The 24,641-nt window shown below is 45.7% G+C and overlaps 1 protein-coding gene across 9 annotated transcripts in view; it reads left to right on the forward strand.

The window, feature by feature from the left end:
* The window catches only part of PEX14 (peroxisomal biogenesis factor 14), a 144,568-nt gene that overhangs the window by 10,479 nt on the left and 109,448 nt on the right, over positions 1-24,641 (forward strand). For 5 of the 9 annotated variants that reach the window (XM_086344456.1, XM_086344450.1, XM_086344455.1 and 2 more), the window contains one exon: positions 5,820-5,867. Coding sequence is in view for 4 of the 9 variants with exons in the window: in XM_086344450.1 (XP_086200576.1) it covers positions 5,820-5,867 (48 nt within the window). In the remaining 5 variants the exon portion in view is untranslated. Of the gene's footprint in view, positions 1-5,145; positions 5,702-5,819; positions 5,888-24,641 lie in introns of those variants that run through there. The other 4 variants (XR_015143382.1, XM_086344449.1, XM_086344451.1 and 1 more) reach the window with 2 other exon arrangements.

Genomic DNA, 24,641 nt, shown 5'->3' on the forward strand with positions numbered 1-24,641 from the left:
TAAGTTACCACAGCCTATTTTCAAATGACATACTATAAATAATTCACATATAGTGTAAGAACCTAACAGAAATATGCTTCAGTTTTCCCTTTTATCCATTATGCTATGTGTCATAGATTTTACTACTACATATGACACAAACCTCACGGTACATTTAAATTATCTTTTAAAAATAAAAATTTGCTAACATGTTGACCATTTCTAACGTTCCTCTTTCATGTAGGTTAAGTTTCCATCCAGTATTGTTTTTCTTCTGCTTAAAGAATTTCTTTTCATGTTTCTTGTGGTACAAATATACTGTTGACGACCACTGCCTCTTTTTCCTTTTGAAAAAGTCTTTAATTTGTATTCATTTTTGAAAGAATTTAATTGGATATGGAATTCCAGGTTGACAGTGGTGGTCGTGTCCTGTTCTCTGTGGGCATTTTAAAGATATTATTTTTTTTGAAATGCCAGATGGCCAAGTTTTTGTGGTTTTATTAACACAAACGCAGTGTGCACACAAGCTGTCTGTTCATTTCTCTGCCGGGCAGCCTGGCATAGGATTGGTGACTCTGAGGGCCGGCAGGATTGCTCTTTCCACACTGGCTTTGAGTTCTTGGAGGAGACGTGAGTAACCTAAGCACAGGAAGGCTGTTGCACGTCAGCACACTTCAGGCTCCCTGAAGTTGTGGACCAGGAACTTCCGGAAGCCACTGGGCAGTACGACCGTGCTCTTGTTGCTCGCGTAATCAGCGTTGGGCACTCGTATCTGGCCCGTGAGTTTCTTGAGCACCCTGTTGTCAGTGCCTCTGGGTTTCCATCGTTCCACTTAATTTTGACTTAGCAGTCTGACTGGTGTGGGTTCAACTTCTTGGTCCTCTTTTTGATGAGCTTCACGAGGGGTCTGAATGTGGCCCTGATGGCTGTCACCTCTGTAAAGTGGGCAGTGCTGAGGAAGAGCCAAAGATACTATCCCACTGTGTTTTTTTTTTTGTCCTGCACAGTTATTGATCAGAAGTCTGAAGTCATTTTTAATCTTGATTAATATGTGTAGGTAATGTTTCTCTTTTTTTTCTGGCTGCTTATAATATTTTTCCCTTTTCATGTATTTTTAGAATTTGGTTATGGTGTACTTTAGTATACTTATGTGTTTTTTCTGCTTCGGGTTTGCTGAACTTCTGGACCTGTGAGTTTCTAGTTTTCATCAAACTTAGAAATTTTTCAGTCATTATTCAAATATTTTTCTCTTTGGGGTCCCCCACCATCCTTCGTTTTCATCAGTTTCTGCTGCAGTGTTTTCAAGTGCACTTACTTTTTTTTCCTGTAGTAGCTAATCTGCTGTCATTACCATTCAGTGAAATTTCTATTTCAAATATGTTTATTCATCTCTAGAAGTCCTACTCTCTTCTTATACCTCACATTTCTGTCCTTACTGTGATCATGTTTAAATTATTTTTTAAAAGAAAATCTTTTATTTAATTTATTTGGCTGTGTTGGGTCTTGGTGGTTGCACGTGGGATCTTTAGTTGTGGTGTGCAAACTCTCAGTTGTGGGATGTGGGATCTGGTTCTCTGACCAGGGATCGAACCTGAGCCCTCTGAACTGGGAGCACGGTGTCTTAGCCACTGAACCCCCAGGAAAGTTCTCTTTTTAAAATTTATTGAGGTTTTTTACTTGACATACAGCATTGTATTAATTTCAGGTGTACAACATGGTTTGATATTTGTATTTTTTAATTGAGCTAAGTTCTTGAATAAAGCTGGACTGGTGAGACTCATGGATCTTGTGGACTTGGTTCAACTTCTGACAGGCAGTTTGGCTGCTCAGACCTTACCCCTCTTTCAAAACCACGTCTGAGCTGCGTGTTAAAGATGGGAGTCTGTCCTCCTCCTCATCATAAGGAAGTGACTTGTTAGGATTCTTCCAGGGCTCCGACTGGTGTTTGGAGTGGAGCAGTCCTTCATTGTGTCCACCGTAGGACATTCAGTCCCCAGACCCCTGCCTTCTAAATGCCTGTGGGGCTCTCTGGTCACTGTGACAGCCAGAAACACCTCCACACACTTCTAAATGCCTGTCTGGGGGTGATTCCACCCCAGAGTTGAGATCCATTGGGTCATGACATTGCTTTGAGACTGGCCAGGTTTGTATTTTGGTGGTGAAATGCTCCAGGGAAAGACACTGCCGTTGTCCTTTGCCTGCTTCATTTTGGCTTATGTATAAGTGGTTCCTTTGTTTTACTCTTTTAACTAAAAAATTAATTAAGTACATATGAATTGAGTATTGATACCAGTTACATTCTAAGTGGTGAAGATCAGCCTTCACCAAGGTGGTAAAGTGCGTGCCTTCAAGGAACTGAAAACTAGCAGGGACAGACATTAATAAACAAGTTATATAATGAAGAATTTCAGATGGTATCATAAGGACGTCAACATGCAGAGTAATAAGGATGAATGATGCCTGTCCTGGTTATCAAGAAATAGTTTTCTAAAGAACACAGGTATTTCAGCATAGAGAATCACCTGGAAAATAATCATATTAGGCAGTTCTCAGATTGGTAAGAAGTCATCTGTGAGGTCACTGTAAGGTCTGACTGACCTCACACAGAGCAGTGAATTGGAATATGATGTGGGGAAATGCTTGCTCCTTTCTCAGCAGCCCCCGAGAATGGTCTTGGAGGTCGGGCTTTGGTGTGCTGAGACCCTAGAAGGCTCTGTGAAGCCAAAATTTGAGGAATTCACAGAGTGTTGCTATTTAAGCTCCTTGGTGGGGCTGTGATTCTTACACACTTTGAATATCCCAGAAAGACTCTGTAAGGAGCCAGCATCAGTGGTGGGTCCCCAAGGAAGAAGAGGCTGTTGGGATGAGAAGGGAGCTTCCTTTTTAAATTTTTTAAAGCAGAGTATATTTACAGGGCTCACATAAAAAGGTACAAAAGGATATATGATGAAACAGACTTCTTTGGTGCTGTGTATTGTTTAAAGTTTTTCCTCTAGCAAATATTAGCTGTTCAGGAGATGAACTAATTTAAAGGGAAGTTCCTTGGAGGTTATGATTGACAGTGATTAGTTGTATCTCAGGAAGAAAGTTTTAGTTTAAATCAGAATGAGGCTTCCTGAATAATAGAGCTGTTTGTGTTAGTTCCATCTAGTCAAATAACTTACATTATTATTTATGGGATAGCATTAAGGTTGCTGCTTAATAAAATGTGGTCTAAGCAAAACTCGATTATTTTGATTAAGTAGAAGAGCTCCAGTCCTTTTGGTACCCGTCCTTTTAGCTGAGTCATCATAGGCAGGTTATTTAACCTCCCTTGCCTCAGTTTCCTCATCAGCAATACTTCCATACATTTATTGTGAGAATGAAATGAAGAAGGAGCTAAGTAAATGTTTGCACTTAATACTTACCAGATGGACTGAAGGAAGCCCTCAAGAAGGCAATGAACTTTATATAATCTGTTCAAACCCAATCCATTCTGCTCTTTGTTGCCCACTCATTCATTCAGCAAATATCTGTGGAAGGTCTGTGGCTCAGCAGGTGAAGAATTTACCTGCAATATAGGAGACACAGGAGAAGCGAGTTTGATCCCCGGGTTGGGAAGATCCCCTGGAGGAGGAAATGGCAACCCACTCCAATATTCTTGCCTGGAGAATTCGATGGGCAGAGGAGCCTGGTGGGCTATAGTCGAAAGGGTCACAAAAGAGAGTTGGACACGACTAAGCAAACAAGCACATAACCTGTGCCTGATACTGACCCAGGGATACAGTGATAAGCAGACACAGTTTCTGCCCACTTGGAGTATATAATCCGGTGAGGACACAGACATCAGTTGGATATCATGCACTTAAAATTGCAGTTCGGCTTAGTCCTTGAAGGAGAGGTACACGGTGTGAGTGTATATTAAGGAGATTTGAATATACAGATATTCTCCTGTCAGAGAAGTCACACTTTCCCAAGAGTGACTTAGCTGGCATCTGAAGGATAAGTCAAGCCATCAGAGAGAAGGGAAGGAACAGCTGGTGCAAAGGCCCCTTGACTGAGGAAGAAAAGGCGAGTGTGTGCGTTGTCGGCAGAGCTGGGGAATGTGGTGCCAGACCTGGTATGTTAGAGGAGACGCATGGCCAAACTGAGAAGGTTTTCCTGTATTAGAGTCATTGTTGTTTACTGGGGCGGGTGGGTGGATGAGATCAGATTATTGTTTTGAAGAGATTGTCTGCTTGCAGGGTGGAAACTGAATTAGAAGAGAGAGCCAGCATGGATGTGAGTGAGCTGATGAGAAGGCTATGGCAGTGGTCCAGGCAGGGGTTTTTGGAAGCTTAGACCTAAGTGACGTTAGAAGAAATGGAGCAAAGTGGATGGCCTGATTCCATGGATGTTTAGGAAGGCATATGGGAAGACTTGATATGGTGTTTGCTCTGGCAGGTGAGGGGAGGCGCTGCCCAGGGTGGTCTTTTGGATTCTAGTTTGTGTATTTTGGTGGAAGGTTGACTTTCACTCAGACAGGGAAAGCAGAAGAGGTCATATATGGTGGAAGGAGAGGATTATGAATCTGCTATGGGATTTGTTAAGTCCAGGAGAAGGCAGGAAGTTGTAGAACTCAAGAGAGGTGTGGGCTGGAGCCCTAAATGCATCAGCTTATGGATGCCTGGAGCTTTAGGAGGGAGGGAAGGCACGTTCAGGTTTCCAGTTACTTTCCATACTTTCTAATTTTATGCTGGCTGACCTTCTTGTCCTAAAGAAGAAGGGGCTCTTGAGAAGGACTTTGGATGAAGTGATAGGGTCCTTCCAGCAGAGTTCTTGCCTCCCTGTGTGGGAGCAGCTGGGCATGAGGAATCTTTGGGGACCCTCTGTGGACTGGACTCTTTCCTCTCTCCACTTCCATTCTTTTTCCCAGAAGGCTTCGCACATGCCATCTGAACCAGCTGGGAGGAGTTTGGAGGCTGGCTCCACAGATTAGCTCATTTGTCTGGATATTATCTGTGGATAATTGGGAATTGGTTTGAACATCAGTAACAATAAACTAATCATGACTCTCTCAAGCTGCTTGTTTTCTTCCTTTGGAGATTTGTAGATTTCCTCCTAGGGTGTCTGTCTCTGTCTCTTGTCTCTCCCTTTCTCTGAACTGTGGCCGTGTCAGCTAAGGGTTGAAGGTAAATTTGAGGGTGAGGGGAGAGATCCAGAGAAAGACACAGACTAGGGCCAGGCGAGTGGGCCACATGCTGCTTGCGGGTTGGTCTGTTTATCTGTCAGCTTGTCACGAGCTTATTTTCAAAAACCCAACTTTCTTTTCTGCTGGGGATTGGTATCCTGAACGACAGGTGGTAATAGGAACCAGTGTTCACAGTTTACTGCTTCCTTGGCTACAGATAGATGCTGAGTGTAGGCAACTGGGGCCCCCTTGTGGCTGGATCTGGTTATTCACTTTTGCTCGGCTTGCTGGTCAGTGTGGAGGGGGACGGTGGGCAGAGATGGCAAAAGGAAAGTTTAGCTCTCACTCAACACCTTTTGTGGACTTTGCTATTGCTGTGGGTTTCATGATGGTCCCCAGCCGCTGCTACTCAGCTGCTTGGGCCCTCTGAAGCCAAATTCAGCCTTCTTGAGGTGTTGTGACTGTGAACCTGAACCCGGAAGCCCTCTCTCCATGTTCTCTAGCAAATTTGGGCTTCTTGGGCTGCTACTTATGAGGAACCTACCACAGACCTCTCTGCAGTATGGAAAACGGGTGAGAAGTGCCAGAAGTAGTTGTTTGTGTGTGTCGCTCCGGAATGGCACGCCTTTGGTTTTTTGATGTCCATTGGGTGGCACTGCAATCTTACTTTTGTTTTTATTTTTCTTTGCAGCCAAGCTCTGCTCCAGGAAGTGAAAATGTGGTGCCTCGAGAGCCGCTGGTAAGAAGCCACGATATATAGTATGAGTCTCTGTTAATTAAAATATGTAGTATGATTCTCTATTAATTAAAACACTGAGTTTAAAGAAGCCTGATGATCCTATAGTCATGTGTCAGTAGTGCCCCTGAATATAGGAGTGGAGGTGTTCTGTAGAGACCGAGCCCGTCAGCGACATCTCACTTCTGACTGCTTTTCAGGCATGCAGAGGTTAGCGAGATTCCCTCTTAGTAAAGCCTGGTCTTTTCTGGAATGAGGAGCACCCATCCTTGGTCTGATGATGCACCGTTTTATTTATTGTTAATCAGTGGGATGCCAGAAACCTATGGTGGCTGAGCTGAAGCAAGGTTGCTGGACCTGACCAAGGAGCTGAGCTGCTTGATTGTCTGAAATAGCCATTCTGTTCCTCAGAGTGAGGGCACTTCAAGTGGCCTTTGGAGAACAGATAAGAGAGAGAGTTCTGTTTCTGCCTGGCCTGTAATTAGGTTTGTGATGCTCACTACCAACATTCTCTGCTTACACAATTGATAGGGAAGAGGCCTACTAAGTGCTGAAGCTAATTTTCTTTACACAGTGCATTTGCCTTGGTGGTCTTAGCCCGAGTGCCTGCCCCATTTTCTGTTTTGCATTTCAAGGCCTACTGCAAATCCTCTTGGCTGAATATTAAGCCCTGTTCTGTACTGGAAATTCCCTGGCAGTCCAGTGGTTAAGACTCTGCACTCTCATTGCTGGAGCCTGGGTTCAGTCCCTGATTGGGGAACTAAGATTCCACAGGCTGTGTGTCACAGCCAAAAAAAAAAAAAAAAGACTTGTTCCCTAGATGAGTTTTACAGAGGGGCCAGCTTTACGTTTAACTTTGCAGAGCTTTTTCTTTCATTGAATAGTGATAGCAAGCTTAGGGATATACCACCAACCTTTTGTTTCAGCAGGGCCTGTGGTTTTACCCGTTTTCCTTCCCTCTCCTTCTGGAGGTAGTGGGAGGAGGTGACGTGAGGCCCTTAGCTGGTATGAACAAGTCTGAATTCCGGCCTGTGCTAAGACTTTCCAAGGCAGGAGGTGAGTTGGATCTGGCTGAGCTGGAGGAAGGCTCGGGTGATGCCAGCCCTGCGGGGACTGGTGGAGAGAGTCACTGTTGCCCTGCATGTCACCTGCTCTTCCCAAGTATGGGTTACTTTCCACCACTCCCTTAGTGGCTTCATTTCTCTCTTTTGGTATTGCGTGGGCTCTTCCTTGTGGTCTTGGTGGTGTGAAAGCCAGAGGAGGCTTTGCTTGGCCAATCCCTTATGTTGGGAGCTTGTTTCCCATGGGGCCTGCCTCAGTACCCCTCAGACTGAAGTTGTGGTTGACTTTGGACTAAAGTTCAAATTGAACACTCTAGTCCTCTTCAGTCCTTTATTCCTCAGTCTCTTTTCACATTTTTATCTACTCATTTAACTACTGATCACCAGAAGAGCAGCTGGACCATCTTTTGGGCGTTCTTTCTAGCACGGAGCCCTGAGCAGTTGGTGGCATCGCTGACTACTGGGTGCTTGGATCCCCGTGGCCCCTTCGCTCTGCTAATGTTTCTGTCCACTGTTCTTTTCCTGCTGCATTCGGCATCTGCATGTTGGTTGCTTGTGTTTTTATTTCTTTCTTTTCTGGGAGGCCCTGAGCAGTCTTCAAACCCTAGTAGCCAGCGATCGTCCAGAGTTCAGACTCATTCTCTCCAGGCCAACTCCACAATTACCTTATATTTAATTAATATTTTTTCCCCTCTTTACATACTTGCTGCATAATTGCTCAGAGGAAAGAAAACACATAGCAGCAATTTATATATATATAAAAAAACAATAATTAAAAAAAAACCCCGAAATAAACTCCCATCTCATTTGGGTTGATCCTATGAGTTGGGTAATTAGGGCCCTATTAAAAGGTAGACCCTTCCTCCTTCCCCTCTTTTTTTATTAATTTTTTTATATTAAACTCCCACAGTCTCTCAGTCATGCCCTTATTGCTTTTGGCCAACCATTTGCAGCAGCCTGATTAAATGAGGGCACCAGCCGAGTTGTATGCTCTTGTGTGAGCTACTTCTGCCTCTTGGGAGAGGCGGCAGGAGGGTGCCAGGCAGAGAAGCTGCCGAGGGCCAGCAGCGGCTTGTGTGGCTGGTCAGGGGGACAGGATGAGCTGCTGCGAACTGGCAGCAGGCTAGAGAGAGTCACAGGGTGCCAGAGAGGTGATGGGGCACCCACACACAGAAAGCCCCCTAGCACTCAGCCCAAGGGCCTATCTACACCCTCACCCCTACCCCCCAGGGAGGTTCCTCAGACTATATGTGTTAGCTGTCTCCTGGGTGCTCAGGAGGAACAGACAATTGAAGAATAAAGCTAAGCCTTCTTCCTAAGTAATTTATATATCTTATTTGGGGAAGAAAATGCATTTATTTGTTACATGCAAGACAATTAGCAAATGGCACAAGGTTGTATATAATTTTAGCAAACAGTACAAAATTGTATATAATTTGGTGCAGAATTGCCTGGCTGGGAGTATAAGAGAGCCTTCATTATTCAGAGAAGGAAGAGTTCTCTGGTGGGGTGGGGTGGGGGTGGGGTCCTTAGGGGTGGTTTTTGTGAAACTCGAGGCCAGGGCTGGAGGAATAGGATAGTCCAGTGTTGAAGGGAACACCGTGCTCAGTTATTTTTGGTTTTGTTTTTAACCAAGTGGAGTGCGTATTTTCCACAAAATTCCTAAATGGAAGCTGCCTGTTCTCTATACTAATAAGGCTAAGCTTGGGATGCTGAAGGCAAATAATCTTGTTTTTTGTCTTCAGAACTAGATGAGCACTTTGGGTAATTTTCCCTTTATTAAAAGAGAGGCTGTACTGAGGAGTCAGCATAGTACCGGTGACGTTGTTAGGTGGGCGTGTTCAGGTGTCTGCGCTATTGCTTTGCTCTGTTTCTAGGAAAGGAGGACCTGGTTTTCATTTCTGTCCTCTCTGGACCCTAAGAGCTGGCTTGTGATTTTGAGTTGATAAGTAGGCTCATTCGTGTCTGACTCTTTTGAGATCCTATGGACTGTAGCCCGCCAGGCTCCTCTGTGCATGGGATTTCCTAGGCAAGAATCCTGGAGTGGGTTGACATTTCCTCCTTCATGGGATCTTCTTGACCCAGGGATTGAACCCGAGTCGCCTGCGTTTCCTGCATTGGCAAGCGGATTCTTTACACTGCACCTCCTGGGAAGGCCTGATAGGGGTCTTGTGGTCTCTAATTGGCACACACGTGTGTACAGCGATCCCCTCTCTGGCCGCCTAGTGACACTGCACGTTACCTTCTCTTGCGCCTGCAGACCTCCTCCCTCACTGAAGAACCAACCCAGCAACTCTGGCCATATTAGTGGGGTAATTGCTCTATAATGTCATGATGTTCTTGGGGTGGTGATTGGTAAACAGACTCCCCTTGATAAATTCTGTGAACTCCCCGTTGAAATTCTCTGATTGTTAATGACAGAACTCTTTGCCAGAGTTAAAATGGCTGATTACTTTTTCTTTACACTTTGTTCACTGAGCTTTGCCTTCCAGGACAAGCTCCAGAGTACTGACCTCTAGCTTCTCCCAGACCTGCTCAAAACCTGTAAATTTCCTGCAGACCTGGGTTTTCTCATCACCTATGTGGGCACATGCTCAAGCCGTCGCAGAGGCTCTGGGCTGGTCCCCACACTGCTCTGCGAGGATCAAGTGCTCCTGCCTGGTTGATAAACCTTTAAGAATGGCCGGACGATTGTCTGCATAGAGTTCCTCCCTTGCTTTGATACAGAAGCAGGGGTTAAGTAGTCTCCTTAGAGTCCTTCCAGTCATACAAGTTGAGGGTATTTGAAGCAGCTGTCAATATGGTTTCATTTACGGTCTGCTCACTCTTTTCAGTACAAGTTCCTCAGTGTTCAGTACAGTTGCTTATGTACTTTATATAATGCTTATGGATCTGGGCTAAACTAGAATTTCAGCATTTTGCTCTTTGAAACCAACTTATTTCTAATGGGTGAGTCTTCTGCCATCTTCTCTTCCTCTGACCTGTAGGTATAGGTTTTGTTTTTGTTTCTGTCCTTTTTCTGCATCCCTCTACCAAAATAACCTCACACAACAGCTAATGTTCCTTTATAAATGATGATGGTAATTCTACTTTATTACCTTCCCTGTTGCTGCTGCTAAGTCGCTTCAGTCGTGTCTGACTCTGTGCAACACCATAGACAGCAGCCTACCAGGCTCCTCCGTCCATGGGATTTTCCAGGCAAGAGTACTGGAGTGGGGTGCCATTGACTTCTTGTATCACCTTCCCTAGGATTAATGCTTTTTGGTATGCTGAATTCTCCCCCCCCTTTTTTTTAACCTTACATCCCCATGACTTAATTATTCTATAACTGGAATTTTGCTCCTGTTGATTGTTTTCACCCATTCCCCTCACCTTCCTCTGAGTTCTGTTTTTTAATTTTAATTTTTTAGGCTCCACGTATCTGAAGTACATTAAGTATCGTGTCTCCGCAAATTTCTCCTGGAGGCTAAGAAAGAGCCTTGCCTGGGGTGAAGGGGTTGGGTGGGTGGTTCATTTGTTTGATCTCCACCCTTCTTGGGGAGCTCTTTTACCTCATACCTAGACACCTAAGATTTTCTCTTTGGTTTTTAAGTCAGTTAACCAGAGGCTGGCAATCAAAAGGCTTTTAAGGGACTTCCCTGGTGGTACAGTAGTTAAGACTCTGTGCTTCTACTACGGGGGGTGGGGGTGAAGGGGGAAAGGATTTGATCCCTTGTTGGGGAACTAAGGTCCCACATGCCGTGTGATGTGGCCAAAAAGTAAAATCTAAAAAATCTTGATGAATTCAGGGAGCTCCTCTTTAGGAGAAGAGCTGTGGCCGGTCGCCTGTCTCCTGGAAACCTCTCACACGTACCTCTGGCACAGTCTCCCCCGCATTTGTATCTTTTGTGGTTCAAATACTTAGGTAAACTTGTTAGTGGGCTCACGGTGGGTAGGTGATTCTCATGTTTTTCCCCCACCAAAACATTTCTGAAAGATGATATTCATATGCCCAGTGCATTTCTTTGTGTATACTCATGTGAAGTAATGTGTGTATGTGTGTGTGTATGTATAGAACATATGGTACACATATATTTATTTTATAAAGCTCGAAGCACTTGGCAGAATAAAATTGATTTTAACATTGTATTCATGAAAGTATTTTATAAGCATGGAGTAGTGACACTAGCTACTTAGATTTTAGGAAATTGTCATTTTTCCAGGAAAAATAAATAAATATGGCAAATCTAAAGTATCAAGCATTATTATTTAAAGAGTCTGTAATGGTTCATTTCTGTGAGTGTAACAGAATTAGGTTTGCTCAACTGAGCTGTGATTTCCATCTGTTTCCCACTCAGGGTCTACTTGGAGGCAGGTGACTGGGGATGGTGATGTAGCTGCTGCTGTTGCTGCTAAGTCGTTTCATTCGTGTCCGACTCTGTGCAACCCCATAGATGGCAGCCCACCAGGCTCCCCCGTCCCTGGGATTCTCCAGGCAAGAGTACTGGAGTAGGTTGCCATTGCCTTCTCTGATGATGTTGTAGGGATAACCCTAAATCTGCTCTATTTATTTATTTGTAAAAAGTGAGCCATCTGCTGGTTTTGGTGCTTACTGTACCAAAGGCACAAGGTGCCCCTCACAGCTGCTGAAGGAAACCTGGAACCTAAATTAAATGTAAACACCCAGAGGGTGGGGCTTGTGGTACACCCCCAGCGTGTCGTGTGTCCTGACTCCAGATGTGGGGCCAGAGGTCTGGGCACTGCAGATTGGAGGAGATGTTGGCTTTCCTCCTTCCCTAATCCCCCAAAACGTTGCTCTTTAACACTGACACCCCTTGTCAGGAGGGAGCCTGAGATTCCTGCCTGTTCTGTGGATAGGGGGAGGAAACTGATGAGAACTAAATGCTGAAATGGTTGAACCTGAGAAAAGCCTCATTCTGTCTCTGGTGGCTTCTCTCTAATCTCTAGGCTACTTACTGATTTTGAAATTACTGCCTCTTCCTGCTCCGTCCTTCCTATTACAGGCGGAGGAGGTTTATTGAATAGACCAGGCGGTGCCCTTTAAGTTTTTCCCTCCTCCAGGTAAATGAAGAGGTGTGTGTTTTTTTTTTTTTTTTTTCCTGTTTTAAGGTATCCTTTTGCAAATAATTATTAGATGAATCGAAACTCTTAGGAGTAATAATTAGAGAAATGGAATTTGAAATTGGTGTTCAGCTTTGTTTATATTTTGGGTTCCTGCTTTCGTGGTAATACTTTATATTTGCTGTAGTTCCGGTAATCAGAGGCCCAACTTTTGGATAACTGAGCAGTGTCCTCCTTCCGGAGATGTGGGAACTGGCAAGCTGAGTGCACAAGTGCCTTTTTTCAGAGCCATAGTGATCGGGGAATTGGGTTTTTAATCTTGTCACCGGCCTCATTCTTTGAAAAAGGGAAAGCCGCTCGGTCTTGTCCGATTCTTTGTGACCCCATGTACTGTAGCCTGTCAGGCTCTTCTGTCCATGGAATTCTCCAGGCCAGAATACTGGATTGTGTAGCTCTTCCCTTCTCCAGGGGATCTTCCCAACCCAGGTGTCGAACCCAGGTCTCCTGTATGGCAGGCGGATTCTTCACCATCTGAGCCACCAGGGAAACCTCCCTTTCCTCTTGGAAACATGGTCTCAGAAATTCCTACCCAGGCGTCACTGGGCATGGGGTGTCTAGAGCTCTTATTTGGGCAGAGTGACCTTCTGAAAATGTTTTTTTGTTTAAAATAAGTCAGTATCTTATTTAATTATTTTTGGCTGCACCGGGTCTTCATTGCTGCCCACAGGCTTTCTCTAGTTGCAGCGAGCGGTGGCTACTCTTTGCTGTGATGCACGGGCTTCTCTAGTTGTGGCTTAAGGGCTGTAGGGCTTGGACTCAGTAACTCTGGTTCATGGGCTTAGTTGCCCTGTGGCCGGCATGTGAGATCTTATTTCCCAAACCAGGTATAGAACCCGTGTCCACTGTATTGGCAGGCAGATTCTTAACCACTGGACCACCAGGGAAGTCCCTTAAAATCAGTCATTATCTTATGTGAAAGAATCTTCAGGCAAAAGCTGCTTGTACAGTGTGACCTAAAGAGGGTTATCCTGTATGACAAATTCAGCAAATCCCCAACAAACTTCCAGTTTGTGAAGCACCAGATGTCATGCTTCGGGTAGCCGTGTGCCCTGCTGTCTCCAGGATAATTTCAATTTAAAATACTCTAGCCCCTTGTCAAACCATGCAGACCAATTTGGGTTTGAAGAATCCACTCTTGTAGTTAACCAACCCCACTCTGCGCTGAGAAGCCGCGGGAAGATAAAGTGGTGCTCGGGAGAAGGACGTGCTCGCGGCCCTCCCTCCTTCCCTCCCAGCTCTCCTTTCTTTTATGGTTTGTAGTTATAACCAAGATTTATGCCTGTTGCTCCACAAATCTTCTCCCTGCCATTATGAGTTTGTCTGCACAGTCTAGAGATGGGCCGACACTGAGTGATGCTCGAGGTAAATCTGCGAGGGGCGCTCCTTGACGCCGAGTCAGCCAAGAGCCGACTCCTGGCCCCTGTGGACGGGAAGAAGATGTGCTGCCACCTTTGTGACCTCTTGCCTTGGTGACCTTGGTGGCACCGCTCTCCTGCTTGTGTTCACAGAGTCTGTGGGGTGGCACCAAGAGGCCTTTCTCTATGTCTGCTCTGGTCCAGTCGGGCCACAGCAGAGCATCTCCAGGGGCAGGGCTGCCTTTTCCAGCTTGGCGGGGAGGAGCTGCTGATAGAATCCAGCACACAGGTTAATGACTGTACACGTGTGAGTGCCCAGTCACTAAGTCATGTCCGACTCTTTGTGACCCCGTGGACTGTAGCCCTCTAGGCTTCCTGTCCATGGGATTTTCTAGACAAGAATACTGTAGTGGGTTGCCATTTCCTCCTCCATAGGATCTTCCCGGCCCAGGGGTCGAACCCGCCTTTCCCGCACTTGTAGATGGATTCTTTACCACTGGGCCACCTGGAAGCCCTGGTCATACATAGACATGGTTTAGCTTTTCCAGTTTGCTGAAAATGGGTTTACTAGACGTCTTTTTCCCCCTTTCCTCATACTTTCTCTTTGCTGTATCCTTTTGTGTGTACCTTTGACTCATTTCAAATCTCTTGTGAAATGAAGTGGTGGCACCAGTAAATACATATTTTAAGAAAAGTGTCAAGCTTGCATTAGACACCCGCTAACGGTCACAGCGCTGGGAAGCTACGCACCAGGCCTGGGCCCTCTGGCCCGTCGCTGCCTGGTCACACCCACACCCACACCCCTTCTGCAGACCAGGAGAGAGTCAGCTTGTCTTCAATCTGTATGCCTGTTGATTTGTTAGCAAATTAGGCCATTTTATTAAATATCCTGTAAACAAGTGAAGTATAATGTGAACAGAGGGATCAACAAATATGGTGTGTTTTGTAAATATAGATGTAAAAAGAGGATTCTGTGAAAACTAAGCCAAATGTTTTGTTAAATGAAAATTGCTAAAAAGGTTGTTGTCCTTTTAGGTGTGAGTGGGGAAGATACTAAAAATCTCGAAGCATTCTGTACTTAAATTTGCTTTGCTAATGTCTTTTAAAGGCTTGCTTTGCTTTAGAAATTGTAAAGGGTGTGTTACGGGTGAAGTTTATGCAAGAAAGACGTCTGGGAACTTCAGTCTGTGGGCCCACACTCAAAGAAAAGCTCTTGGCTTCACATCAAAAGATTAGCAAATGACTGTACATTTGTTTATAGGTTTTAAGTTCATGTGAAATGTTGAAGGTATGTAGATAGACTCCATTTTTAATGACTCCCTGCTTTAACCGATTTTTTGATTAACTAACCTATTACTAGCTCTGATCACCGAGGCCGGAAGGACTTCTGCTCTGTGATGTGCTGGCCTCTGTTGCTGGTTTCTTTGTTTTCATTATCTTGTTTCATCCTAACAAGCTGGTGAAGATCCCTCTTCCTCGGGGTACAGCGAGGAAAACAAGCCCAGGTTCCCATAGCTAGTCAGCAACAGGACTGGGGTGTAAACCCCAAGATCTTGAGCAGGCTAGGGAGCAGGCGGGCGGCGTGCCCACCTCACGGAGCCCAGAGGTGTGGGAGACTTTGGCTTTAGGCTTTTTTAGACTTTATTTTTTTTTTAGGCTTTGGCTTGTTCAGGTGCTGCCTGGTGAGTCTGCTTCTCTGAAGCCGCTGCCTTCATGCACTGTCGCTGGTTGGAGTCTTTTGTGCACATCTTAGCTGTTGAAAAGGCAGCTATTAATTTATCACAGGTGATGTGGGCCTCCTTGTGCTTGGAGGAGGCGTCTGCACCCATGTACCTCACTAATGACGGGTTACGGGATGGAGGCGAGATAATAGGATCTTTTCATCTTCTGTCTGTCGAGCAAGGTGCTGTGTCCCTGGTAGCTCCTAGGGGGCAGCAGCTGCTTGTTGTTCCCTCTCCTGCTGGCAGAGGGGAGGGTCCACAACTGAGTGCTTTGCTTTCCCTGCCACAGAAGTCAGGACACTACAGACTTCGGGATCTTCCTCTCTGGCTTTCCCTGCCCCTCAGGTAAATCCTTTATCTGGGTCTCCATCAACAGTGACAAGTCCTTCACTGTCAGTTAAGGCAGCAAAGATAAGAGATTAGAGATGCCTTCAAGAGAGTGAAATCTTTTTGTCACATCTTACTTGTTGCCATTGATAACCCATTCCAGTACTGTTTGGGTGTTTTGAAAGTTTCCCCCGTGAACACGGGTCTTTATTCTGTTGGGAACACTGCTCTCATGTGGCTGATTATCTGTTCTGCCTGTCAGCACGTCTCTTCACTTCCCCCAACCCCCCCCACCCCCACCCCAAGCCGGGCTGACTCATTGCATAGACACATTAAAGAGGAAACTTCGGATTTGTCAATCCTTTTAGACTTTGGGGCCCACCATCCATATGGCCAACTTGTGCCTTGTTGAAATAAGAGACTGACTCCCCCGTGCAGAAGCCCCAGCTCTCAGATCTTCTTCCAGGTGTGTGGCTGAAGCAGGTGATGGAAGGGAAGGTTGGGTTGCAGGCAGAACCGGATGGTTGCAGTACACACGGAAAAGCAAATTGGCTGCGCCGGTTCAGCCCTGTGAGGTTTATTTAGGATTAGCTAAGAATCTCAGTCCTGACTCCGCTGTGGGAGGAGCCCGTGACCCCCGCTTCCGGGCTCTTCCTTCTTGCAGACTTTCATCCGAGGAATCTGAGGCCCCTGGCACGCTGGGGACCGATGGGAGCTTCCTTGCCGGCTATGAGTGCCTTTCCTCAGAGACACAGCGGGCCTCCTAACCTCACCTCTCCAGCTCACTCTCTGTTGTCTCTCTGAAAAATGGCAGTTAATAGAATCTGCTAATGAGCAGAAGTAACTAGCAATAGTGGCAGATCATTCAACAGTGGAGTGGTTTATAATTTCTGTTTATCAAATGATTGTTATTGTCATTATTGTTATTTCTGTTGGATTTTTGAGGAATTCAGCCTGGTCTCCAGAGCCTCACCTATAAGACACTTTATTTTTTTCCTTTCTCACGTCTAGAAATAACTCTCTTCCAGTGAAATCCAGGTCTGTGGCCCCCGCCCGGCCCCTCCCAGCTGTATTTCTCCTCTGCCTTTCCGCTCAGCTTCCATTACTCGGGGGCTCAGGCAGCTGGGGTATCCCCGGCTGGCCAGACTGGCAGAGCTAATACCGGCTGGAGGCACGCTGCAGTGTTTGTTTTCGCAGTTCCTGGATTTGGTTTAATGTACAATTGATTTTTTTAATGTATTTAATCATTTTTTTCTTACCTCATAAGGATTAACCTGCACAAACCTCATTTTATCCTAAGTGTGGCTTTGGGAGGAAGGGAGAAGAAAATTGAGTTTCTCCAGCTTATTTTATTCTTTCACTTTTTATTTTCTGAATGGCTTTTCCTGCCGAAGCAGCTCAGTAAAATACAATGTATTTTAGTGGCCATTACTTACTCATTACTAACTGGTCTCTCCTGCTTCCCTTTGTCTGTGAACTAAATACAGGGGGCCTAACGATAATTGGTAGCTCCATCACAGACTCACCAATTATAGATCAACAGGGAGAGCAGCCCAGGGATGGTTTGTGGTTGGCACTGGCTGCCCACCTAGCACTCTTGAGTTCTCGTTCTGCATCTGTCCCAAGTCAGGCTCGACTTGGATGGGTCCTCTCCTGATTTCTTACCTTGGCTTCCCTAATTTCATCGCACAGTCTCCCCAGTTTACACATTTCAACCTCATCTCATCCCTGTGTGTGGTTTTCACGTCCATGTTGTTCTTTCTTAGTTCCTGCCCCTTTGTCACATCTATAAAGTATCACTGTGGAGAGACTCCATTTCTGTTTTCTGTGTGTTTCCCTGATGTCTAGGATGGTTAGGTGGTAAGCTGCAGATAAAAGATTATCTCGAAACCAGTGGTTTTCTGTACAGTTTCGTCTGCTGAGTCCAAGTGAAGGCACGTCTTTGTGGGTACCCAGTTTAGCCCTCTTTGAGCATTTATCTGGTTTGTATTCCAGCTTATCCACTTGGCTCTGGGACAGGACAGGGAAAGTTGCGTCTTACTGTTAGGCTGCCAAGCTCTTGTGTCAGGCTGCTTGGTGCTGAAGTAGCAGAGGAGCTCCTGTGATGCATGGCTGTATTTCCAAGCAGAAGACAGTTTTTGTTTGTTTGTTTCCTGGAGGTTTGGCACCTAGCCCCCTTGCTGAACCCTGCCTATCTGGGGTGGGCATATATCCGTACCCCTCAGCTCCCAGCAGAAGTAGGCACTGTACACACGTTTGTGGAGTGTGTGTGGGTGTGTCCTCACTTACGTAGGTGGTGGTGATGAGCCATGGGGCTGGGGTGCACTGTTGCTGCCTACCGGGACTCGAGGCGTGCATCGTGGCCACCAGTGCACATACACAGATGTTTAGTGTACCACCACCACGCAGGCGACATAAAGCGGGCATTTTATGAAAGGGATCATCAGAGGAAACATTATAGCTGAGACCTTTATAGCCTTTCCATTATTATGGTTTAAATCTTGACAGTCTTTATTCGCAGTGACACCGGGACCAGCAGAGACAGTGCTCACTCCCACCGCCCACCTCCCCGTGTGCACTCCCCACATCCTGCTCTGAAGCAGTGATAGGCATCGTTAAGTGTGCAGGCAGCAGGGCTGCTTTGTAGTTTGTCTAGAAACAGCTCCTTTTGACTCAGAAGTTGGAAACCAGATGACTCACCATTCTATTTGTTTTATTGCAACTGTCATTTCATAAAATGCCCTGAAACCTTTAAATGCCAAAGTCAGGTTTTTGTCTTCCTTTTCTATTTTGTTACTTCTCCTGTTATCTCTGATCTTTTCTTTCATGTCTCTCTTTTCTGCTTCCCTTTCATGATTATTTTCCCTTTCATTTCTCTCTCTCTCTCCCTCTTTCTCTCCGGAACCATCCCCCCGCCCCCGGCTCCACCGCCTTTGTAGTTGAAGTGGTCTCTGTTAACATCATGACTTCTCTTCAGGTTTACTGCTGTTGGATTTAGAGTCTCCACCCCCCCAGTTTATGTGTGTGGTTTAGAAATGGAAACATACATTGAAGTTTATAAAGCACTCACTGGCTTCAGCTCTAGAAGCTAAGTGCCACGTCAGATCATAACAGTAGCTCACTTTTTGTGATACTGCCTTTTGCAAACTTGTGGGTCTCCCCCACAGAGCCATTTCCTCCCTTGAATGGGTACCAGGCTCACAGTGTGACTGAGATCTCCAGGCTTTCCTAGGACAGCCGATAGGGTTCCTACATCAGGATGTTGATTGCAGGGAGAGGGGCCTTGATCTTATTAACCGTTTCTCTCCGGATATGGTATTTACCTGGAATTCCTGAAGTAGAGAGCACCTGCTCATTCTCACAGCTGAGGTGGGGTGTCAGGATTTAAATTTTTAAGGACTTGCGCTCTCCAACCAGGACTTGTTGGCTCTTTCTCCTGGCAGTTTCTGACATTGTGGCACTCAATTGAGTCACCTGATGGATGGCAGGAGCATCACTGGGTGTTCAACACCTGGCCAGGGAAACAGGGACCCTCCATGGATCTACCCAAAGGAGGGCAGACAGATTGTGGAATTTTAATGAAGAGGGATGGGTCCCTGATGTTCATCTGCTTTGGAGCATAACTGAATCCCAGCATTTACTTCAGGAATGTTTGTGGGGATCCTGCACTGGTGTCAGTGGTTATATTCCACATTTATCAAACTCATAAGTCCTGCCGAACTAATTTTAAAAGTTTAATTCTCATTGTGAGTGGATTCTTTACCAACTGAGCTATCAGGGAAGCCCAATTTTAAAAGTAGCTAATTATAATGAAAAAGAACAACAACTTCAAATGCATAGGAATCTCTCTTAAATGTTCCTTGTTTTTCTTTTTTCTTCTTCTTTTTTTTTTAATGCCTTTGGTCTGTTTTGGCCTTCAAAGTGAGCCATCCTCTGAATTCTGTTGTGAGAAAACTCCTTTCCTACGTATCTCCAAGGAAGGAGAGTATTTTCCATGCTGTGAATGGGGGAAGATACGGTATTGTTACAGTATTTAATGGATTGATGGCTGTGAGCTTCAAGCATGAGTTCTGTCTGTCTGCTGGGCAGCACTCAACATAGAATGCTGTGTTTTAACCCACTTGGCTCAGTGTCTGTTTCTGACACAACCGCTTTTCATGCTGCTGGAAAACAGAAAACCACAGGCTGTTAACTCAATACTCTTCCCTTCTGGGGCTAGGGCGGGGGCACAAGGGGGTTCAAATCAAGTTACTCCCCACTGGAGAGACACATGCCCTCCTTCCAGCTGACAGTTTGGACAAGGATTCTAGAGTTCCTGGCCACTTGAATTAAACCTCAGTGAGGGGTGCCCTGTGGCCCGCTTATGACCTGGGCATTTACTCCTTGGACCGGGAGCAGCCTGCCAAGTGTCTCTTGCAGGCTCCCTCTGGATTCCCTACCTATGGATGTCTTCTCCCTTCCCGGGCAGAGCCCTTTTGAGAGGAGCAGAAGGATCATTTAGTGCTCGTGGCCTGCTCATTCCTTGGCTTCTCTGCTGAGCTATCCAGCAGGGGTGCCAATTCTTCCATTTAGCTGACTATTATATAGCCCTTAAAAGGGAAGGGTTTATTTTAGCTGGCTGCTATATTGATTGCTATAGGGACATTTCTATTTTCACTGGCTGCTATATTGACTGGGAAAAGGAAAGGGGCCGTATTGCCGGGAGCTGTCATATTGACTGTTACAGAAAAGATCTGTATTTAAGCAGTACCAGTGCACTGGGATCTCCCAGGCAGGATATTAATGCTAATTCATCCGCTCACCCCCTGCTGTGAATGTTATTTGTTTAAATCTGTAGATTCCCACAGCGCGTTTATATCCTCACTAGAGTGAGCTTCGCTCGCTGTAATTATTTAACATTATATGCTGATATAAATTGTAACAGTTAAAGAATGGTAATGAGTAGCCAAAAAAGAGAAGAAGAAGAAAAAAGAAAAGAAACAGAAAAAAAAAAAGAAAAAAGAAAATACAGTAAAAACCTGTATAATGTGTACATGTAATTTTTGTTGTATGCGTGTATGTGTGTGTTTGTGTTCGTATGACATTCGAAATGGCAGAGTCAGATTCTAAGACAGCAGTGAGGTACGTCTGCATCCTTTCTCCCATTCCAGGTTGATTTGTACAGTGTTGCTGCATCCACGTATTGTGCATCTGTGTGTCCATACACGTGTGCACACGTGCTCATGTCACCCACCAGAAAGAGACTGTACTGACGTGTGCTCGTACCATCTACATGTGTTCCGTGCAGCAGCAAGAAATTTCTCCGTTAGCGCCTCAGCTTCCTGATGAGTAGCTGATGTTTCCTTGAGCTTCTTTGTCGGCTCAGGAGCTCCAGGCTCGAGACCCATACCCTGGGGAGCACTCAGTTGGGATTGAACTCATAGGCCATTGGGTGTCACTGTCGCTCTATTGTCTGCTGTCGAAAGAGGGCTGTTACGCTGGGGAGACTGGATTTCAAAAGAAAGTTGTTTTTCTGCTCAAGTGGAGGGTTGTTTGTTTGTCTGAGATGTTTTGCATTTTGAGACCCACACCTCCCCTCTCTTGCCTCTTTAAAAGTAACTGTTTTGTTGGCTGTTTCCACCATGGTAAGCTGGGCATTTTGATTTTGTTTTTGAAAATTGTGTGCTGTGTTTGAATACCACCTGGAGTACCCCAGAGGAGGACTTCCATGAGCAGAAAAGTTCCACGTTTAAAAGAAACTAAGAGGCAGCTCCACAGCATTCTGGAAACCCACTTAACGAGGAGTGAGGCCCTGGGCAAGAAGGAGGACGGCAAGTCTCCTTGCCCATCCTAAATGTGCCCTGCACCTGCAGCTTCCCGGCTGCCCGTGCTGGCTGGGTGGAGGTGGGAAGATGATGGTGAGTGAGGCGGTGGTGAGGCGCAGGCGCGTCTTCCAGCCGGCTGCTCCCGTAGCGTGGAGCTGTGCCAGGCTTCACCACAATTCATACTGTGTCAGTTTAATAAATGCACTACTTAAATTATGAAATTACAAAAGAAAAAAGAGAATGCACTTATTCAGACTCTTAATACATTAAAAATAAGGCATTAAAACTCTGACTTTTTTTTTTCTTCCAGAATCAATAATGAACAGGAAGGGTTGTAGACATTAACAGTCATGGACATTCAAACTCTTATACATAAATTATCTTAGAAAAATGCACATAAGACTTGAATAATGTAAATACATTAATGCATTTAATAATTTAAACATTAAAGCGCAAGCAGGAATTTGAGGCAGAGGCTGTTCTGAGGTAAGGGATTGGTCCTGGAGCGAGTGTGTCCTAGGATCGATGGGTGATTTCCCCTTGAGACACCCTGGAAAGAGAGTGCCTGGCTGCCTGGTGTGAGCCCCCGTGCCAAGAATCCCTGGACATTCCTGAACTCTGCTACCTGCCAGCCCCTTATTCTTGTATATTCTGACCTTCGTCCTCGATTCGGCGTTCTCTCTAGTCCTGTACTTCTAATTGTTTATTAGAAAATTAAATGCTTCCACTTCAAAGAATAGTGAACTTTGAGAAGGTCTTGGTTGGAAAACCAAACTAAATTAAAAAAATCCTTCACCAGCAGGCTCTGGCTGCTTGTGATTCGGATACACGGAAGTGGTTGGCTCCTCACAGCCAGACATGCTCTCAGCCTGGAGCTCCTCTCCAGCACTGAGGGCCCTGGATCCAGGCTGCGAAGTGATTGGAGACAGACCTAGTGGGAAAGCAGAGATGATGGAGTGTGTTAGCCTGTGGGTGCCGGGCATCACGGTGGCAGGTTGCCATGCCAGGAAGCAAGACAGGTGCCATGGAGTCAGACTCCTTGGGCAGGGGTCATGCCTCGCTTTAATCTGAGGGTTTAACCATGGGATGGACTGATGTTAACTGTTTTTCCCCCCTTGCTTACAAAATCGTATTTGCAATGGCAGAAAGTCACTGGAACATTAGAGCCCCCTTTTCTGGCAGAATGCAGAAATGGTTGAATTTCATTTTTGACACCTACACTGTAACGTGCTCTGGCAAGAATGAAGCAGCTAGGACAGTGTGACTAGGCTTCATTGATCAGCCCCAGTGCTGTTCTCCAGTGGTTTCTTAGCTTCATTTTATAGCCCAGATCATGTGTAAGAAACTGGGAAAACCTCAGACCCTATGTTCAGTTCAGTTCAGTCGCTCAGTCGTGTCCAACTCTTTGCAACCCCATGAACGCCAGGCCTCCCTGTCCATCACCAACTCCTGGAGTTCACTCAAACTCACGTCCATCGAGTCGGTGATGCCATCCAGCCATCTCATCCTCTGTCATCCCCTTCTCCTCCTGCCCCCAATCGCTCTCAGCATCAGAGTCTTTTCCAATGAGTCAACTCTTTGCATGAGGTGGCCAAAGTACTGGAGTTTCAGCTTCAGCATCATTCCTTCCAAAGAACACCCAGGACTGATCTCCTTTAGAATGGACTGATTGGATCTCCTTGCAGTCCAAGGGACTCTCAAGAGTCTTCTCCAACATCACAATTCAAAAGCATGAATTCTTCGGCGCTCAGCCTTCTTTACAGTCCAACTCTCACATCCACACATGACCACTGGAACCATAGCCTTGACTAGACGGACCTTTGTTGGCAAAGTAATGTTTCTGCTTTTGAATATGCCATCTAGGTTGGTCATAACTTTCCTTCCAAGGAGGAAGCATCTTTTAATTTCATGGCTGCAATCACCATCTGCAGTGATTTTGGAGCCCAAAAAAATAAAGTCTGACACTGTTTCCACTGTTTCCCCATCTATTTCCCATGAAGTGATGGGACCAGATGCCATGATCTTCGTTTTCTGAATGTTGAGCTTTAAGCCAACTTTTTCACTCTCCTCTTTCACTTTCATCAAGAAGCTCTTTAGTTCCTCTTCACTTTCTGCCATAAGGGTGGTGTCATCTGTATATCTGAGGTTATTGATATTTCTCCCGGCAATCTTGATTCCAGCTTGTGCTTCCTTCAGCCCAGCGTTTCTCATGATGTACTCTGCATAGAAGTTAAATAAGCAGGGTGACAATGTACAGCCTTGACGTACTCCTTTTCCTATTTGGAACCAGTCTGTTGTTCCATGTCCAATTCTAACTGTTGCTTCCTGACCTGTATACAGGTTTCTCAAGAGGCAGGTCAGGTGGTCTGCTATTCCCATCTCTTTCAGAATTTTCCACAGTTTATTGTGATCCACACAGTCAAAGGCTTTGGTATAGTCAATAAAGCAGAAATAGATGTTTTTCTGGAATTCTCTTGCTTTTTCGATGATCCAGCAGGTACGTAGTCCAAGAACTTTTACTCTACCAGTAGGAGTTGCGTTAAGTGTGTGCACACTCAGTTGTGTCCAACTTTTTGTGACCCCATGGACTGTAGCCTGCCAGACTTCTCTGTCCATGGAATTTTCCATGCAAGAATACTGGAGTAGGTTGCCATTTCCTCCTTCAGGGGATTTTCCTGACCCAGGGATCGAACCCAAGTCTCTTGCTTCTCCTGCCTTGGCAGGCCGATCTTTACCACTGCACCACTGGCGCCACTTTTAGGAGAGAGATGTTTGTTTGGTCAGTAAAGCAAATGTTGCCCCACTGGGTTTCTTGGGGGCCCAAGGGACCCCTGAGAAACGGTTATCAGATGGTGGAGACTGAACCAAACCTGTTTTTATTATTGCCAAATGCGTTGGCATCTTCTCAAATCTGGATCTCAAATCTCCTAGCTGCAGCTTTACGTGGGGTTGCCTTGATTTGACTGAGGCCTGGTCTGTTCTGGTATCTGTGGCTTTGTTTGCTACCATTTCCCGTCTTTGTTGCCGCCAAGGGCAGCCTGCTTTCCAGCAAACATGGTTATGAGCCAGCTTTTAGCCACTATCAGGAGAGCGGCTCTAGACTGTCCTGGCACATGCAGCAGGTACAAACAGTGTGGGGCTGTGCAGCCCAGAGCAGCCAGAAGGAGAGCCAGTTCTTTAAACACTACTCGTCAGGTATTGACTTAGAGAGGAGTAGTGTCAAGGGTCCGTGAGGACCGCCTGGGAACTTGAGGTCGGTACATTGTCCTTGGAATGTGTTCAGATTCTTCTACAGACCTTGTGCACAGTATCCTCAACATCACACCCCTTTTCCACCTGTTTAGCTTTAAAGAGGCGTGGCTTTTCTTACCCAGTCTTATTTCAGCTT

Source organism: Bos grunniens, chromosome 16 (genome assembly GCF_055505025.1).
Source record: "Bos grunniens cultivar Pamir isolate PY7600 chromosome 16, Bosgru_T2T1.0, whole genome shotgun sequence".
Classification (NCBI taxonomy): Eukaryota; Metazoa; Chordata; class Mammalia; order Artiodactyla; family Bovidae; genus Bos; species Bos grunniens.